Source organism: Bombina bombina, chromosome 3, assembly GCF_027579735.1.
Source record: "Bombina bombina isolate aBomBom1 chromosome 3, aBomBom1.pri, whole genome shotgun sequence".
Classification (NCBI taxonomy): Eukaryota; Metazoa; Chordata; class Amphibia; order Anura; family Bombinatoridae; genus Bombina; species Bombina bombina.
In genome coordinates, this window is record NC_069501.1 from 137,169,397 (window position 1) to 137,186,704 (window position 17,308).

The following is a 17,308-nucleotide window of genomic DNA, read 5'->3' on the forward strand; positions in this document are numbered from 1 at the left end:
CCCTTTGAAAATTAGGTTTGATTTGTTAGGTAACCCATTCTTAAATTAGGTTACTTTACACTGTTTAATGCAGTGGTTCCCAAATTGTTTTCCTTTGTGACAAGCTTGGTATAGTTTTAAAATTTGTAACAGCCTAGATTTTTTTCTTTTTTATGACTTTATCCCTTATTTAACATCAAACGAGTTGGCCAATCCGTTTAAAAAAAACTCCTAACCAATATTCAAAATGAAGAGGTTTAGCACTTGTGTGTATTCACATACAAAGCTCATTGCAAAATTTGTGAAATATTGCAGAAAATTGTAAGTGCTTGCAATATTTTACACCTCAGGCAGCCATATTGTTTGGAAATGCTGTTCTAAAAGAAAGCGAGACTTCAAACACGATCGCACCGTTTCTGAAAATGTTCTGGCGCTTTCTAAAATGGAATAAATTGAGCCAAAGCAGCAGTGCTAGAAAAGGTACTTGTTCCTTAAAGGGATACTAAACCCACATTTTTTATTTAATGATTCAGAGCATGCAATTTTAAGCAACTTTCTAATTTACTCCTATTATCATTTTTTCTTCATTCTCTTGCTATATTTATTTAAAAAGTAGGAATGTAAAGCTTAGGAGCCGGCCCATTTTTGGTTTAGAACTTGAGTTATGCTTCCTTATTGGTGGCTAAATGTCAGCCAGTAAGCAAGTGCTATCCATGGTGCTGAACCTAAAATGGGCCGGCTCCTAAGGTTTACATTACTGGTTTTTAAATAAAGATAGCAAGAGAACGAAGAAAAATTGATAATAGGAGTAAATTAGAGAGTTGCTTACAATTGACTGCTCTATCTGAATCATGAAAGAAAAAAATGGGTTTAGTGTCCATTTAAAGTATCCCCTCACCCTAAATAGTTTAATTGAAACAATAGCCATTAGAAGAAAACCTTAAGCAACACATCTCTGTAACTTTATGAATTAGATGCAAATGTGACATTTCCAGTATTACAGTGCTGTTGTACAAGAAAGACTCCTTGCTAAAAGTACCCACAATATTTATTTCATGATTCAGAGAGAGCATACAATTTTAAACAACTTGCCATCTTACTTCTATTGGCTCATTTCCTGATACATTCAAGCATGCGTCAATCATACTACTCCTAAAAAAGCCCTCGCTTGACCCCTCCACCCCTTCTAACTATCGGCCGGTCTCCTTACTTCCCTTTGCATCAAAATTATTGGAATGACTGGTCTAAAATCGGCTAACTCAATTTCTCACAGCTAACTCTTGATCCACAACAATCTGGTTTCCGCCCTAAACACTCAACAGAAACAGCTCTTACTAAAGTAACAAATGACCTGTTATCAGCTAAAGCAAAAGGCCACTACTCCTTACTAATTCTTCTTGACCTGTCCGCTGCTTTTGACACAGTTGACCATCCTCTCCTCCTAAAAATACTACATTCATTTGGCATCCGAGACACAGCCCTCTCCTGGTTTGCCTCATATCTCTTAAACCCCTCATTTTCAGTTTCCTTTAACAACATATCGTCTGATCCTATGCCTGTCTCAGTTGGAGTACCGCAAGGCTCTGCCTTGGGCCTCTTGCTTTTCTCTCTCTATACATCCTCCCTTGGAAAACCTGTAGCCTCCTTTGCATTTCAGTACCACTTATATGCTGATGATACCCAAATCTATCTTTCCTCTCCTGATATCTCTCCCTCTTTGCTCAACAGGATTTTCAACTGCCTCTCTGCAATTTCCTCTTGGATGTCTTCACACTACCTCCAACTCAATCTGTCCAAAACTGAGCTGCTTCTTATTCCCCCTCTTCGAGACATCCAACACCTGACATTTCTCTGACAGTTGGATACTCTTTTCTCAGTGCCTCACCCCAGACCTGCTGTCTTGGGGTCACACTTGACTCAGAACATTCAACCCACATATACAAGCGCTTACCAAATGCTGCCATTCACACTTACTCAACATTTCCAGAATTCGTTCCTTCTTTACTCAAAAAACTACAAAAATACTAATTCATTCCCTCATTTTGTCACGCATTGATTATTGCAATCTACTTTTAAATGGTCTTCCAAAACATCGCCTCTCCTCCCTCCAATCTATTATCAATGCTTCTGCTAGACTCATCCACCTTAGTCGACAATCTACATTAGCTGCTCCGCTCTGCCAGTCTCTACACTGGCTCCCCATACACTCCAGTATACAATTTAAAATATTAACCCTAACTTACAAAGAACTCAGCAGTCTATCTCCCAACTATATTTCCTCTCTCGTGAAATATTCCCTATCCCGTCCTCTTCGATCAACCTCTGACCTACTTCTCTCCACTCTTGTTATCTCTACGTCACACTCCCGTCTCCAAGACTTCTCACCTGCTGCACCTGTCCTCTGGAACTCTCTGCCCCGCTCCATAAAACTTTTATAGCTTCAGACCGTCCTTGGAAAATCCACCTACTCAGAGAGGCTTACCATCTCTCCTCCAAACCAAACCAATACATGAACTGCCTGTCTCACTGCTGGAACTACAACCGATGTAACAAGCTACCCCAACCTTATGTCTCTGAACCCTAAACCTGTAGACTGTGAGCTCTCCGGAGCAAGGCCCTCTTCCTCCTGTACTAGATTTATTTAGTTTTGTTATGTTTTGTATTTTTCACAAATCCTTGTCATTGTATACCCCTATCATTGTACCCAGCGCTACGGAATTTGGCGGCACTATACAAATAAATGATACTAATAATATACGTATATTCTGTAAATTCTTGCATATGCTCAGTAGGAGCTGGTGACTTAAAAAGTGTAAATATAAAAAGACTGCACATTCTGTAAATTGAAAAGTTGTTTAAAAATCCGAATCATGAAATTTTAATTTTTACTTGAGTGTTCCTTTAAAATAAAAATAATAATGTGTAAAATGAACTCACTCAAAATTAAAACCAGTCTGGGTTTTAAAAAATATCACTGCTTGTTTTTTTACTTTTTATTTTAAGTTTGGCTTAAAAACTTTCTTTCATTTTTACAAATTTCACTTCATTTCATTTTGTATAAGGTAAAAAAAAAGCATGACCTGACTGTTCACGAATCACAGCAAAAATTACTCGTACTTTTGGTTCATTTTATTCTTGACCCTTAATCCTGTGTGACCACTTGAGTTTTCCTTTTACACAATCCTGTTTAACAGTCAGTTGTTTTAGGTTGTCAGCTGAGTTTAATATTTCGTTTTCCCTTAGTTATAAACAGGTTTCTTGCAGAACGTTGTAGCATACATTTTATTTTCGCAAGGACAGATTCTATTTGTTTTATGCCTACCCTCTATATTTTATTTAAAGGGACAGTATACATCAATTTTCATATAACTGCATGTAATACACACTACTTTAAAGAAGAATATGCACAGATACTGATCTAAAAATCCAGTATAAAACCTTTTAAAAACATACTCAGAATCTCCCAGCTTAGCATTGTTGATGAGGTAGTCTTGGACACCCACTGAAAGGTGCTGGGTAAACAAAAATAGCTCTCACTCCCCACCTCCCTTGCATATGAAAAGGCAGATAATATAAACAGGAGCCTGCAAGAGTTTGTAAACGCGTGTATACATCTGACTCTGTGGGGCTTGGTTAGAAATCTTAAAATCAGCACAATGTTCTTAAAAATAAGCAACTCTATACATTTTTATAAAAACACTCCCAGATGGGCTATATGAATGGATCATCTACAACACATTTATGCAAAGAAAAATCTAGTGAACAATGTCCCTTTAACTCTGAAATCCGCTCTTTTAACTTCCACAGAGCTGGACTTGAAGTATATGGTACGACTGATTGCCAGTGTGATGCACCCAATCAGCAGTTCTGAAAGAGCAGCAGCTAGACAGTCTAGAACAGAGCAGAAAATGAAGTATCTTGTCCCTTTTAAGAGTGGTATAAAATAAGTCTCAGAATTAAGTAAATATGCTAGGAAGATTTTTCTTAAAAAATAAAAATAGTGCAACTAAAATAGTGCAACGTTTTTATCATCATTATGCTGGGGCAAAATGGACCTATTTCTATTTACAATTTGACACTTCTAAGAATTGATATAAAAACATTACAAATGATTTGGATTTAAAAACGGTAAAGAAAACAACTTACTGTATTAAAAAGGAGGACGCACTTTAAATGAAAGTATCTACCACTAGGCTATGAGTAACAAAGCTGATAGATTTGATGATAACCCTTTTAAATGTTTCCTGCCAGGGCACACATAATCTTGGCAGTCTTTGTTTTATCTGACTTTTGGGGACATAAAAATCTTCATCTATTCGTCTAAAACATACTTGTTTACTGATAAAAGACAGCACTTTGTGTGTTAAAGGGACACTAAACCCAACTTTTTTTCTTTTATGATTCAGATAGAGCATGCAATTTTAAGCAACTTTCTAATTTAATCCTATTATCAAATTGTCTTCGTTCTCTTGCTATCTTTATTTAAAAAGCAGGAAAGTAAAGCTTAGGAGCCAGCCCATTTTTGGTTCAGAACCTTGGTTATGCTTGTTTACTGGTTTGCTAAATGTAGCCACCAATAAGCAAGCGCTATCCATGGTGCTGAACCTAAAATGGGCTGGCTCCTAAGCTTTACATTCCTGCTTTTTAAATAAAGATAGCAAGAGAACAAAGAAAATTTGATAATAGGATTAAATTAGAAAGTTGCTTAAAATTGCACGCTCTATCTGAATCATAAAAGAAAAAAAGAATTGTGTTTAGCTTTCCGTTAAACATGGAATAAGCATGCTTTGTTTGCAGAACATCTATATCCATTTTTGTATTTCATCATTAATTTTAGTGCCACTTTATTTGCAGTGATCTCTGGTGCATTCTGCTATGATGTAGTACTGGACAGCAGGCTGGATGATTGGAAGCCAAACAAGGTAAGCTGCTTCTTTTTTTTACTGTGACTTTTATTTTCTTCATTGAGCCTTTTCTATGGCAACCTGTTCTCTGACTCACTGTACCTAAATCTCTCTGCTTTGAGTGTTTACAGCTCACTAAGCATTTTCTTTGGTCAAAGCTGCAGTAACGTTTTACACTTTTGATGAGCATCTTTTTCTGATTTGAGTGCACTCCAGAAAGGGGCTTGCATATTTAACAAGCTTCTAACAAAATAGCGCACAATTAGATGGGAGGGAATTCTCTGTATTCTGAAATGTTTGGATATTTCATGTTTAACCTATCATTTTTTTTCCAACATAATTTAAAAGAAAAGATAGCATTGTTCCCATTTACTCAGATTTCTACCCCTCAATGTTATTTAAATTAGGTATATTAGCATGCCAAAATGACTATTTTTCACTGCCAAAGCAGACATTTTAGGGAAAAAGGTAATATATATTGGGCTAGATTATAAGTGAAATACAACCAATAGCGCAGTGTGTGTTATCTTGCACTCAGTCTGGCGCCATGAATAAGGCACAAGTATTGGTATTATAAGTGGATTGTTAAAAATTGGAACCACTGCATCTTAACATGGATGAACCTTTTTTAGCATGCCCTATTTGTTTTTAATAGATAGCACAGGCAGCGCTTTTAGCGCACACATTGTGCTTGTATTACAAGTGGTGAGTTAATTTTGCACTTAAGCAAATATCAAAATATTGTTGTAAAATTTAGCTCTTTGTTTAAGAGGTATCCGACATAATTAACAGAAGCTCGGAATTCAAACTCCTTTCCAAGCACCAGTGATTGCATCTAGACCAGGCGCACACTTAGACCTTCTTGGTACTAGACACCTAAGAATCTCTGAGGAGGCTGGCAGTTTGTTGAGAAAGACCATAGCAATACCAGTATCCCCTGAAACTGTCCACTTTACTAAATTAAGGGAGCCTTCTGTTAAATGATGATGGTTATTGTTCAGAGGATCCATTAAAAGGTTCAGAATTTGGGTAATTCAAATTGGAAGTTGAGGACATTTGAAGAAAAAGTCAGATACCACAGTTGGGAAGGCCAATAAGGGGTTTCCACAAGAACTGCCAGCAAGTCTCAACAAATAGAGAGAATGAACCCTCAAAAACATTGAGAACAGGGGAAAAGCATAAGCCCCTATGGAAGGCTAAGGCCAATTTCTTCTGGTGATCACTGACCCGCAACAATCTCCCCAGCCTGATTAGCTGGCATTGAATTCTATTAAAATGTCTTGAGCTTTCCCAAAAATGGCTTTTCCGTTCTAAAAATGACTGGCTTCTGATGAGAGGATTATCAAATAGGGGTGGAATATCGCCTGAATTGAGGATGATAGTAGACCCACAATTCATGCCAACTTTTTTAAAGTAATAAGATGTTTTGTTAGTATGGATCTTATTTTCTTCTTTATATTCTTTAATTTGGCTGATGGTAAGCTTAAAGTGGCACTTACCATGTCTAATTGAAACCCTAAAAATATAAGGGATTACGTTGGAGAAAGAATGGAATTCTTGTTTATGATAAAGCCTAGATTCTATAGGAGGGAAAATTTTTAATATGAGGTGGCTGGCCCAGTAATTCATAATCTTGAGACATCAAAAGGATATTGTCTAAGTAAATTACCAATTAAATACCTCTTTAAACAAGCAAACACAGGCTTTAAAAGTTTGTTAAAACCCACAGCATTAAAGAAAGGGGTCAAATGGGAGACAGGGGAATTACCAGGTGGATTGATACCAATTGAATTTAAAAAAAAAATCTGAAATCTTTGTGGATTTGAACTAATAAATAGGTGTTTTTTTTAAATTTAAACGGACTAGCCAATCTCTATTTATCAGAAAATCTCATAACAGATGGGATACCCTCCATCTTAAAATATTGTAATAAATGTAATGTACTTTAAAGGGCTGCATATAAGCAGTAAAGAATGTTTGTGTGGCTAAATTCTAGTGTCTCTCTTTGCAGTGTTTTTGTAAGCATGGCAATATACATTGTTGAAATGTGTCTGAAAATGTGCTTCCAAAAAAATCACTGATACTGCTGCATCCTAGGTGACTTTATGATAAATGTAATGTCCAGTTAATTAGCTTTAAGTGTAATAGTTCTGTTATGTCTATTTTTTTTTCTTTTCCTGCCCTACCTTATATTTCCTCTGTTTTGAAGATCTTTGTTGCCGAACCAAGATAATCAGCAATGTATCTTAAAGGGACAGTCTACTTTAAAATGTTTATTCTTCCTAAAGACAGATAATCACTTTATTACCCCTTCTCCAATTTTGCATAACCAACACTGTTATATTAATACACTTTTTACCTCTGATTACCTTGTATGTAAGCCTCTGCAGACTGCCCCCTTATCTCAGTTCTTTTGACAGACTTGCATTTCGGGCAATGAGTGCTGACTAATAAATAACTCCACGGGAGTGCCACCAATCAACCACCACCAGTAATAGGACACTGATTATGTCATCAAGTACTGCAAGCGGTTTGAGTTAACATGAATGGTTATAGTTGTGTAGTACAAAAGCCCGGCCTAGAAAGCAGACAGTATAGCAAACATTATTTGCAATTCCGATTCTCATAGATGGGCAATACTTCATACCCATTACTGATATGTCTTTTTTTGTAGTGAGACACTTTTGAATGAGTTAATGGTAGTTAAAGACATCTCAACTTTGAACATTCATCTCTGTCATTGCTATAATATATCAATATATATTGTAATAAAACTTAAAAAAGGCAGTGTAGAATAAATTGTAAAATACTATAAAACAATGGTTAATTACACAAGAATCTAGCAAGAAACCCAATTGTTTTTTTTCATGATTCAGATAGAGCACACAATTTTAAACAACTTCTATTATCACATTTTCTTTGTTCTCTTGGTATCTTTTCTTGATAAGCAGGGCGGCAAGTTCAGGAGCGGGCATGTATCTGGAGCAATATATGGCAGCAATTTTGCAAGATTGTTATCCATTTACAAGAGTACTAGATGGCAGCACTATTTCTTTCATGTAATTGGCAAGAGTCCATGAGCTAGTGACATATGGGATATACAATCCTACCAGGAGGGGCAAAGTTTCCCAAACCTCAAAATGCCTATAAATACACCCCTCACCACACCCACAAATCAGTTTTACAAACTTTGCCTCCTATGGAGGTGGTGAAGTAAGTTTGTGCTAAGATTTCTACGTTGATATGCGCTTCTCAGCATTGTTGAAGCCCGATTCCTCTCAGAGTACAGCGAATGTCAGAGGGACGTGAAGGGAGTATCACTTATTTGAATATGATGATTTCCCTAACGGTGGTCTATTTCATAGGTTCTCTGTTATCGGTCGTAGAGATTCATCTCCTACCTCCCTTTTCAGATCGACGATAACTCTCAATTTACCATTACCTCTACTGATAACTGTTTTAGTACTGGTTTGGCTATCTGCTATATGTGGATGGGTGTCTTTTGGTAAGTATGTTTTCATTTACTTAAGACACTCTCAGCTATGGTTTGGCACTTTATGCATTTATATAAAGTTCTAAATATATGTAATGTACTTATATTTGCCATGAGTCAGGTTCATGTATTTCCTTCTGCAGACTGTCAGTTTCATATTTGGGAATATAAACACTTTAAGAAATGTATTTCTTACCTGGGGTTTAGTCTTTTTCAATTTGACTACTTTTTGCATTTGCGGGTATTAGGCCCGCGGGTGTGTCAAATGTTAGACTTTATTGCGTCATTTTTGGCGCGAACCTTTTTGGCGTGGAAAATTACGATTTCGACGCAACTTCGTCATTTCCGGCGTCATACGTGACGTCGAGACCTTTCAAACGGCGGCGTCATTAGTGACGCAAGTGTGTCATTTCCGGTCATTTTTGGCGCCAAAAAAGTTTACGTTACGTTGTGCGTAATACTTGGCGCCCATTTTCTTCATTATTTCAATACCCCATGGTTGTTTGCCTCCTGCTTTCTTTTCTATCAAGAGGCCTATGCTTTTGCATTTTTTCCCATTCCTGAAACTGTCATTTAAGGAAATAGATAATTTTGCTTTATATGTTGTTTTTTCTCTTACATTGAGCAAGATGTCCCAATCTGATCCTGCCTCTGAAGTTTCTGCTGGAACATTGCTGCCTGACATGGGTTCTACAAAAGCTAAGTGCATTTGTTGTAAAATTGTAGAAATATTCCACCGAATGTCATTTGTAATAGCTGTCATGATAAACTTTTACATGCAGATAGTGTTTCTATCAGTAATAGTACATTGCCAGTTGCAGTTCCTTCAACTTCTAATGTGCATGATATACCTGTAAATTTTAAAGAATTTGTTTCTGATTCTATTATGAAGGCTTTGTCTGCATTTCCACCTTCTAATAAACGTAAAAGGTCTTTTAAAACTTCTCATTTAGCTGATGAAATTTCAAATGACCAACAACATAATAATTCATCCTCTTCTGATGAGGATCTATCTGAAACAGAAGATCCTTCCTCAGATATTGACACTGACAAATCTACTTATTTATTTAAAATGGAGTATATGCGTTCTTTATTAAAGAAGTGTTAATTACTTTGGATATTGAGGTAACCAGTCCTATTGACGTTCAGTCTAATAAACGTTTAAATACTGTTTTTAAACCTCCTGTGGTTTCCCCAGGTGTTTTTCCCATTCCTGAGGCTATTTATGTTATAATTTCTAGGGAATGGAATAAGCCAGGTACTTTATTACTTCTACAAGGTTTAAGAGATTGTATCCTTTACCAGCAAAATCTATAGAGTTTTGGGAAAAGGTCCCCAAAGTTGATGGGACTATTTCTACACTTGCTAAACGTACCACTATTCCTATGGAAGATAGCATTTCCTTTAGGGATCCTTTAGATAGGAAACTTGAATCTTATCTAAGGAAGGCCTATTTATATTCAGGTCATCTTTTCAGACCTGCTATTTCTTTGGGTGATGTTGCGGCTGCATCAACTTTCTGGTTGGAAAATTTAGCGCAACATGAATTGGATTTTGGCATATCTAGCATTGTTCGCTTACTGCAACATGATAATAATTTATTTGTGATGCAATTTTTGATATAATCAAAATTGATGTTATATCCATGTCTTTAGCTGTATTAGCTAGAAGAGCTTTATGGCTTAAATCTTGGAATGCTGATATGACATCTAAATCTAGATTACTATCTCTTTCTTTCCAAGGTAATAATTTATTTGGTTCTCAGTTGGATTCTATTATTTCAACTATCACTGGAGGAAAAGGAGTTTTTTTGCCTCAGGATAAAAAACCTAAGGGTAAATCTAAGGCTTCTCACCGTTTTCGTTCCTTTCGTCAGAATAAGGGACAAAAACTCAATCCTCCTCCCAAGGAATCTGCTTCCAGTTGGAAGCCTTCCTCAAATTGGAATAAATCCAAGCCATTTAGGAAACCAAAGTCTGCCCCTAAGTCCGCATGAAGGTGCGGCCCTCATTCCAGCTCAGCTGGTAGGGGGCAGATTAAGGTTTTTCAAGGATTGTTGGGTAAAATCTGTCCAAAATCATTGGATTCAGAGCATTGTCTCTCAAGGGTATCGGATAGGATTCAAAGTAAGACCTGTGAGAAGATTGTTTCTCTCACACATCCCTGTAAATCCAGTAAAAGCTCAGGCGTTTCTGAAGTGTGTTTCAGACCTGGAGTCTTCAGGGGTAATCATGCCAGTTCCTCTTCAGGAACAAGGTTTGGGGTTTTATTCAAACCTATTCATTGTACCAAAGAAAGAAAATTTGTTCAGACCAGTTCTGGATCTGAAAATTTTGAATCGTTATGTAAGAGTACCAACTTTCAAGATGGTGACTATAAGGACTATTCTGCCTTTTGTTCAGCAAGGACATTATATGTCCACAATAGACTTGCAGGATGCATACCTTCATATTCAGATTCATCCAGAACACTTTCAGTTTCTGAGATTCTCTTTTCTAGACAAGCACTACCAATTTGTTGCTCTTCCATTTGGCCTAGCAACAGCTCCAAGAATCTTTTCAAAGGTTCTGGGTGCCCTACTATCTGTAATCAGAGAACAGGGTATTGCGGTGTTTCCTTTTCTTCTGTTAAGTGTGATCAGTCCACGGGTCATCATTACTTCTGGGATATTACTCCTCCCCAACAGGAAGTGCAAGAGGATTCATCCAGCAGAGCTGCATATAGCTCCTCCCCTCTACGTCACTCCCAGTCATTCTCTTGCACCCAACGACTAGATAGGATGTGTGAGAGGACTATGGTGATTATACTTAGTTTTATATCTTCAATCAAAAGTTTGTTATTTTAAAATAGCACCGGAGTGTGTTATTATCTCTCTGGCAGAGTTTGAAGAAGAATCTACCAGAGTTTTTTGTTATGATTTTAGCCGGAGTAGTTAAGATCATATTGCTGTTTCTCGGCCATCTGAGGAGAGGTAAACTTCAGATCAGGGGACAGCGGGCAGATGAATCTGCATAGAGGTATGTAGCAGTTTTTATTTTCTGACAATGGAATTGATGAGAAAATCCTGCCATACCGATATAATGTCATGTATGTATACTTTACACTTCAGTATTCTGGGGAATGGTACTTCACTAGAATTACACTGTAAGAAATACATAAAGCTGTTTAATAACTAGAGATTATGTTTAACGTTTTTGCTGGAATGTAAAATCGTTTTCATTTGCTGAGGTACTGAGTGAATAAATGTTTGGGCACTATTTTTCCACTTGGCAGTTGCTTAATCTGTTTTCTGACAGTTTCTGTTCTCCCTCACTGCTGTGTGTGAGGGGGAGGGGCCGTTTTTTGGCGCTTTTACTATGCATCAAATATTTCAGTCAGCAACTCATTGTATTCCCTGCATGATCCGGTTCATCTCTACAGAGCTCAGGGGTCTTCAAAACTTATTTTGAGGGAGGTAATTTCTCTCAGCAGAGCTGTGAGAATTATAGTTTGACTGAGATAAAAAACGTTTATTCTGTAATTTGTTTCCTGCTTTCAGAATTTGTTATCTTTGCTAATGGGATTAAACCTTTGCTAAAGTTGTGTTGTTTACAAGGATTGAGGCTATAACTGTTTCAATTTATTAATTTTCAACTGTCATAGATCTTCTGTGCTTCTTAAAGGCACAGTACGTTTTAATATTATTCTAATTGAATTGTATTTCCAAGTTGCAAGTTTGTTTGCTAGTGTGTTAAACATGTCTGATTCAGAGATGATACCTGTGTCATTTGTTGCAATGCCAAAGTGGAGCCCAATAGAAATTTATGTACTAACTGTATTGATGCTACTTTAAATAAAAATCAATCTGTACAAATTGAACAAATTTCACCAAACAACGAGGGGAGAGTTATGCCGACTAACTCGCCTCACGTGTCAGTACCTGCATCTCCCGCTCAGAGGGAGGTGCGTGATATTGTAGCGCCGAGTACATCTGGGCGGCCATTACAAATCACATTACAGGATATGGCTACTGTTATGACTGAGGTTTTGGCTAAATTACCAGAACTAAGAGGTAAGCGTGATCACTCTGGGGTGAGAACAGAGTGCGCTGATAATATTAGGGCCATGTCAGACACTGCGTCACAGGTGGCAGAACATGAGGACGGAGAACTTCATTCTGTGGGTGACGGTTCTGATCCAAACAGACTGGATTCAGATATTTCAAATTTTAAATTTAAACTGGAAAACCTCCGTGTATTACTAGGGGAGGTGTTAGCGGCTCTGAATGATTGTAACACAGTTGCAATACCAGAGAAAATGTGTAGGTTGGATAAATATTTTGCGGTACCGACGAGTACTGAGGTTTTTCCTATACCTAAGAGACTTACTGAAATTGTTACTAAGGAGTGGGATAGACCCGGTGTGCCGTTCTCACCCCCTCCGATATTTAGAAAAATGTTTCCAATAGACACCACAAGGGACTTATGGCAAACGGTCCCTAAGGTGGAGGGAGCAGTTTCTACCTTAGCTAAGCGTACCACTATCCCGGTGGAGGATAGCTGTGCTTTTTCAGATCCAATGGATAAAAAGTTAGAGGGTTACCTTAAGAAAATGTTTGTTCAACAAGGTTTTATATTGCAACCCCTTGCATGCATTGCGCCGATCACGGCTGCAGCGGCATTCTGGATTGAGTCTCTGGAAGAGAACATTGGTTCAGCTACTCTGGACGACATTACGGACAGGCTTAGAGTCCTTAAACTAGCTAATTCATTCATTTCGGAGGCCGTAGTACATCTTACTAAACTTACGGTGAAGAATTCAGGATTCGCCATTCAGGCACGCAGGGCGCTGTGGCTAAAATCCTGGTCAGCTGATGTTACTTCTAAGTCTAAATTGCTTAATATACCTTTCAAAGGGCAGACCTTATTCGGGCCCGGGTTGAAAGAGATTATCGCTGACATTACAGGAGGTAAAGGCCATGCCCTGCCTCAGGACAAAGCCAAAGCCAAGACTAGACAGTCTAATTTTCGTTCCTTTCGTAATTTCAAAGCAGGAGCAGCATCAACTTCCTCTGCACCAAAACAGGAAGGAGCTGTTGCTCGCTACAGACAAGGCTGGAAACCTAACCAGTCCTGGAACAAGGGCAAGCAGACTAGGAAACCTGCTGCTGCCCCTAAAACAGCATGAATTGAGGGCCCCCGATCCGGGATCGGATCTAGTGGGGGGCAGACTTTCTCTCTTCGCCCAGGCTTGGGCAAGAGATGTTCAGGATCCCTGGGCGCTAGAGATAATATCTCAGGGATACCTTCTGGACTTCAAATACTCTCCTCCAAGAGAGAGATTTCATCTGTCAAGATTGTCAACAATCCAGACAAAGAAAGAGGCGTTTCTATGCTGCGTACAAGAGCTCTTGTTAATGGGAGTAATCCATCCAGTTCCACGATCAGAACAGGGACAGGGGTTTTACTCAAATCTGTTTGTGGTTCCCAAAAAAGAGGGAACTTTCAGACCAATCCTGGATTTAAAGATCCTAAACAAATTCCTAAGAGTTCCATCGTTCAAGATGGAGACTATTCTGACAATTTTACCTATGATCCAAGAAGGTCAGTACATGACCACTGTAGATTTAAAAGATGCTTACCTTCACATACCGATTCACAAAGATCATTATCGGTACCTAAGGTTTGCCTTCCTAGACAGGCATTACCAGTTTGTGGCTCTTCCATTCGGATTGGCTACAGCTCCAAGAATCTTCACAAAGGTTCTGGGTGCTCTTCTGGCGGTACTAAGACCGCGGGGAATCTCGGTAGCTCCATACCTAGACGACATTCTGATACAAGCTTCAAGCTTTCAAACTGCCAAGTCTCATACAGAGTTAGTGCTGGCATTTCTAAGGTCACATGGATGGAAGGTGAACGAAAAGAAAAGTTCACTCGTTCCACTCACAAGAGTTCCCTTCCTGGGGACTCTTATAGATTCTGTAGAAATGAAGATTTACCTGACAGAGGACAGGCTAACAAGACTTCAAAGTGCTTGCCGCACCCTTCATTCCATTCAACACCCGTCAGTGGCTCAATGCATGGAGGTAATCGGCTTAATGGTAGCGGCAATGGACATAGTACCCTTTGCACGCTTACACCTCAGACCACTGCAACTGTGCATGCTAAGTCAGTGGAATGGGGATTACTCAGACTTATCCCCTTCTCTGAATCTGGATCAAGAGACCAGAAATTCTCTTCTATGGTGGCTTTCTCGGCCACATCTGTCCAGGGGGATGCCATTCAGCAGACCAGACTGGACAATTGTAACAACAGACGCCAGCCTTCTAGGTTGGGGTGCCGTCTGGAATTCTCTGAAGGCTCAGGGACAATGGAGTCAGGAGGAGAGTCTCCTGCCAATAAACATTCTGGAATTGAGAGCAGTTCTCAATGCCCTCCTGGCTTGGCCCCAGTTGACAACTCGGGGGTTCATCAGGTTTCAGTCGGACAACATCACGACTGTAGCTTACATCAACCATCAGGGAGGGACAAGAAGCTCCCTAGCTATGATGGAAGTATCAAAGATAATTCGCTGGGCAGAGTCTCACTCTTGCCACCTGTCAGCAATCCACATCCCGGGAGTGGAGAACTGGGAGGCGGATTTCTTAAGTCGTCAGACTTTTCATCCGGGGGAGTGGGAACTTCATCCGGAGGTCTTTGCCCAAATACTTCGACGTTGGGGCAAACCAGAGATAGATCTCATGGCGTCTCGACAGAACGCCAAGCTTCCTCGTTACGGGTCCAGATCCAGGGATCCAGGAGCAGTCCTGATAGATGCTCTGACAGCACCTTGGGACTTCAGGATGGCTTACGTGTTTCCACCCTTCCCGTTGCTTCCTCGATTGATTGCCAGAATCAAACAAGAGAGAGCATCAGTGATTCTAATAGCACCTGCGTGGCCACGCAGGACTTGGTATGCAGACCTGGTGGACATGTCATCCTGTCCACCTTGGTCTCTACCTCTGAATCAGGACCTTCTGATACAGGGTCCCTTCAAACATCAAAATCTAACTTCTCTGAAGCTGACTGCTTGGAAATTGAACGCTTGATTTTATCAAGACGTGGGTTTTCTGAGTCAGTTATTGATACCTTAATACAGGCTAGGAAACCTGTTACCAGAAAGATTTACCATAAGATATGGCGTAAATACCTATATTGGTGTGAATCCAAAGGTTACTCTTGGAGTAAGGTTAGGATTCCTAGGATATTGTCTTTTCTACAAGAAGGTTTAGAAAAGGGTTTATCTGCTAGTTCTTTAAAGGGACAGATCTCAGCTCTGTCCATTCTGTTACACAAACGTCTGTCAGAAGTTCCTGACGTCCAGGCTTTTTGTCAGGCTTTGGCCAGGATTAAGCCTGTGTTTAAAACTGTTGCTCCACCATGGAGTTTAAACCTTGTTCTTAATGTTTTACAGGGCGTTCCGTTTGAACCCCTTCATTCCATTGATATAAAGTTGTTATCTTGGAAAGTTCTATTTTTAATGGCTATTTCCTCGGCTCGAAGAGTCTCTGAATTATCAGCCTTACATTGTGATTCTCCTTATTTGATTTTTCATTCGGATAAGGTAGTCCTGCGTACTAAACCTGGGTTCTTACCTAAGGTAGTTACTAACAGGAATATCAATCAAGAGATTGTTGTTCCTTCTTTATGCCCAAATCCTTCTTCAAAGAAGGAACGTCTACTGCACAACCTGGATGTAGTCCGTGCTCTAAAATTTTACTTACAGGCAACTAAGGAATTTCGACAAACGTCTTCTCTGTTTGTCATTTACTCTGGGCAGAGGAGAGGTCAAAAAGCTTCCGCTACCTCTCTTTCTTTTTGGCTTCGTAGCATAATTCGTTTAGCTTATGAGACTGCTGGACAGCAGCCTCCTGAAAGAATTACAGCTCATTCTACTAGAGCTGTGGCTTCCACTTGGGCCTTCAAGAATGAGGCCTCTGTTGAACAGATTTGCAAGGCTGCAACTTGGTCTTCGCTTCATACTTTTTCCAAATTTTACAAATTTGACACTTTTGCTTCATCGGAGGCTATTTTTGGGAGAAAGGTTCTTCAGGCAGTGGTTCCTTCTGTATAAAGAGCCTGCCTATCCCTCCCGTCATCCGTGTACTTTTGCTTTGGTATTGGTATCCCAGAAGTAATGATGACCCGTGGACTGATCACACTTAACAGAAGAAAACATAATTTATGCTTACCTGATAAATTCCTTTCTTCTGTAGTGTGATCAGTCCACGGCCCGCCCTGTTTTTAAGGCAGGTAAATATTTTTTAATTTATACTACAGTCACCACTTCACCCTTGGCTTTTCCTTTCTCGTTGGTCCTTGGTCGAATGACTGGGAGTGACGTAGAGGGGAGGAGCTATATGCAGCTCTGCTGGATGAATCCTCTTGCACTTCCTGTTGGGGAGGAGTAATATCCCAGAAGTAATGATGACCCGTGGACTGATCACACTACAGAAGAAAGGAATTTATCAGGTAAGCATAAATTATGTTTTTTGGACGATATCTTGGTACTAGCTCAGTCTTTACATACTGCAGAATCTCACACGAATCAACTAGTGTTGTTTCTTCGGAAACATGGTTGGAGGATCAATTTACCAAAAAGTTTCTTGATTCCTCAGACAAGGGTCACCTTTTTAGGCTTCCAGATAGATTCAGTGTCCATGACTCAGTCTCTAACAGACAAGAGACGTTTAAAATTGGTTGCAGCCTGCCGGCACCTTCAGTCTCAGTCATTCCCTTCAGTGGCTATGTGCATGGAAGTTTTAGGTCTCATGACTGCAGCATCGGACGCAATCCCCTTTGCTCGTTTTCACATGAGACCTCTACAGCTTTGTATGCTGAATCAATGGTGCAGGGATTATACAAAGATATCACAATTAATATCCTTGAATCCCAATGTACGACACTCTCTGACA

General features: G+C 39.2%; 1 protein-coding gene across 1 annotated transcript in view; it reads left to right on the forward strand.

Moving 5' to 3' along the window:
- MRPL39 (mitochondrial ribosomal protein L39) overlaps positions 1-17,308 on the forward strand; it is a 328,194-nt gene that overhangs the window by 185,729 nt on the left and 125,157 nt on the right. The window contains exon 5 of the mRNA XM_053706005.1: positions 4,834-4,901. Within this exon, the coding sequence (XP_053561980.1) occupies positions 4,834-4,901 (68 nt within the window). The remainder of the gene's footprint in view (positions 1-4,833; positions 4,902-17,308) is intronic.